This window comes from Polistes canadensis, unplaced genomic scaffold (genome assembly GCF_001313835.1).
Source record: "Polistes canadensis isolate GaletaPanama2010 unplaced genomic scaffold, ASM131383v1 scaffold_282, whole genome shotgun sequence".
Lineage (NCBI taxonomy): Eukaryota > Metazoa > Arthropoda > Insecta > Hymenoptera > Vespidae > Polistes > Polistes canadensis.
Window position 1 is genome coordinate 195,462 of NW_014569829.1, and position 2,701 is coordinate 198,162.

Here is a 2,701-nt window from a genome sequence, read left to right on the forward strand (position 1 = left end):
AAAAAAAAGAAAAGAATTGTAGTATGAAGTTAGAGTTATCGGCTTTGGCAATCACTATTAGGGTCCTGAAGGTCTGGACAAAGAAAATGTTTGATGTTGCGTGGTCCAACTAGACCTTCCTGACGACGAGCACAGTCACCTAACCAGATCCCAACAGCTGTCACTTGTTTCTCTGAAACTACCGGACCTATTCCGTCTATTCGAAAAATTCTTTTCAACCGACCCTTTTCAATCTCAGTTTCCATTCTTTTAATAAACTCTTCAACTGGATCGTACATAGAACGTGCTGCTTCTTTTGATGGTGTAGGAGTTGTTGGAATATGTTCGGGTTGTTCTCGTTTGGGACACGTGCAAACATCACTGAAAGCATCGACAAATTCGCCAGAGTCATTTTCCATAGTTTCCATTTGGTACCAAACCCTTTCCCCACTTTCCTCCATTTCTTCTTCTTCTTCTTCTTGTTCCATATTTTCTCCAAATTCATCCAAATTCAAATCCACCGATTGTTCCTCGCTAAAGTAACGATCCGGAACTTGTGAATAATCCAATTCTTCCTGTGTCATTTCTTTTTCCACTTTTTTATCTTCTCTTTCTTTTTCTTTTTCTTGGATTATCTAAGTTTGGAATTGCATTTATTGGTTTTTATTTTTTATTATTATTATTTGTTTTATACGTTGGATAACTGTTATACGTAACCTCGTAATAATCTTAGCAAGTAAATTTAACGTTATTCATGATTTTAAGTTTTTATTATTAATTAATATTAAAAAATATTTTTGCACGATAATCAAATAAATAAATTTATTTGACAAGTAATGAATATCAAGTAATAATTATAACATTTTTCAAATAACACTTATACGTAATATCAAGAAACATTATTGAAAATAAAAAAACAAAAATGTATAAATAAATTTAATGTCACCTTGGAATTCTACGATAAAAATTAATTCGATCGTATTGAGGACAACAATATATATTTTTTTTATTCGATTGACAAATATTTAAGAAAAATCAAAAAAGAAAACATCAATGATTATATTCTATAATATCAATGAAAATTATCCTAAGTTTTTGTTTTAATCGTTCCCCATTAAACTTGAATCCCTACGATTATCTTGTATACAATTTCAACAATGTTAAACGTAAAACGAACCCGTGGATTAATATATACCATCAAGAATTATCTTTAACGTTGTATTTTAACGAACGAGATCGTTAAATGTCACGTTAAATCGCGACTGTAAAACCTTGGGTATAATAGTTACTGCCTATATTATATTCTTCCTCGTAATCATCATTCTTGTCGTATTTTCTATAACTATACCTGTTACATATTATTATTATTATTATTCCTCTTTTTATTTCCTTCGATTTTTATTTACGATCATAGTTATATGAAACAAGAAACGATGAAAATTTATTCGCGACACTTTATTTCATGTTAAACGATCGTAATAATATTTTTCTCTCGCGTACGTTTAAAACAATTCTTTTTTTTTTTTTTCAATACTAAATCATAATTAACAATAAATTAAGTGTAGATTTTTTTAATACTCATTATATAAACACGACGAAAGAATAAATTTCATTTTAGAAGAATCATTTTTTGTTCAAACAAATAAAAACGAAAGTTTACTTTACTACAATCCAATTGAAAATTATTTAAATAATATAATTTGAACGAAGTTTAAAAAATATATATATAAAAATTAAAAAACGTTTTACTAACAAAATTATTATTTTACAAATCTATACAACATGTTACCTACAGAACAATCTCATTCAACCCTTCAACAAGGGTTCACATATTTTCTATCATAGAAGATAAACCATGTGTGACACTGTGATACGAGAAAAAGAAAAAAAAATAGATATATCGTAATAATAATAACAACGATTTTTCCAACAATCCAACAACCATAATCTTTTACGGGAATTCGTGGAAATAAATATAACCCTAACGTGACACTTTTCTTACCTACCTACCTACCTACCACCATAACACCCCACTTTCTATATTTTATTTTTATATATATATATATATATATTCTTTTTCTTTTTATATTCGATCGAACAATCACAAACCTCTGCTGCATTCTTCGAGTTTTCCTCAACAATCCACCCCTTCTCATTCTTCCTCTCCTTTTCCTCCACCTCCTCCTCCTCCTCCTCATCCACTTCTTCGTTTTTCTCGTTGACCAAACGATCGATCGTCTCGTCGAGTTTCCTACTGATTTTTATTTTAGAATCGTATAATACTTGTTCCATGTTTTTTTTCTCAACGTTCGAGTTACTTTCGATAACATCCATCTCTTCCAATTCTTCCACTTCGTTCTTTTCATCCCCTTTCACTTCATCCCCCTCTTTATCGTTTTCTTCATACACGCACAAACATTCTTCTTCCTGATAGTAAAAACACACATACATATATATATATATATACGTATGTATATTTATACGTATGTATATTATACGTATGTATATTAAGTACACGTATATATATATATGGTGGTATATATATAAAATAATAAATATATATATAATGTATATTATACGTATGTATATTAAGTACACGTATATATATATATGGTGGTATATATATAAAATAATAAATATATATTTTTTATACCGTATTGTTTCTTCTTTGTAACTAGTTCCTGAAGTATTATTGTATGCAATTTCTAAGTCTGTACGATCT

At 28.8% G+C, this 2,701-nt stretch overlaps 1 protein-coding gene across 1 annotated transcript in view; it reads right to left on the reverse strand.

Annotated features, from left to right (window-relative positions):
• LOC106791056 (DNA ligase 1-like) overlaps positions 1-2,701 on the reverse strand; it is a 4,840-nt gene continuing 2,139 nt past the window's right edge. Inside the window, exons 2-3 of the mRNA XM_014756412.1 lie at positions 2,059-2,406; positions 1-614 (exon numbers count right to left, since the gene is read on the reverse strand). Coding sequence (XP_014611898.1) covers positions 36-614; positions 2,059-2,406 — 927 coding nt within the window. The 3' untranslated portion in view covers positions 1-35. The remainder of the gene's footprint in view (positions 615-2,058; positions 2,407-2,701) is intronic.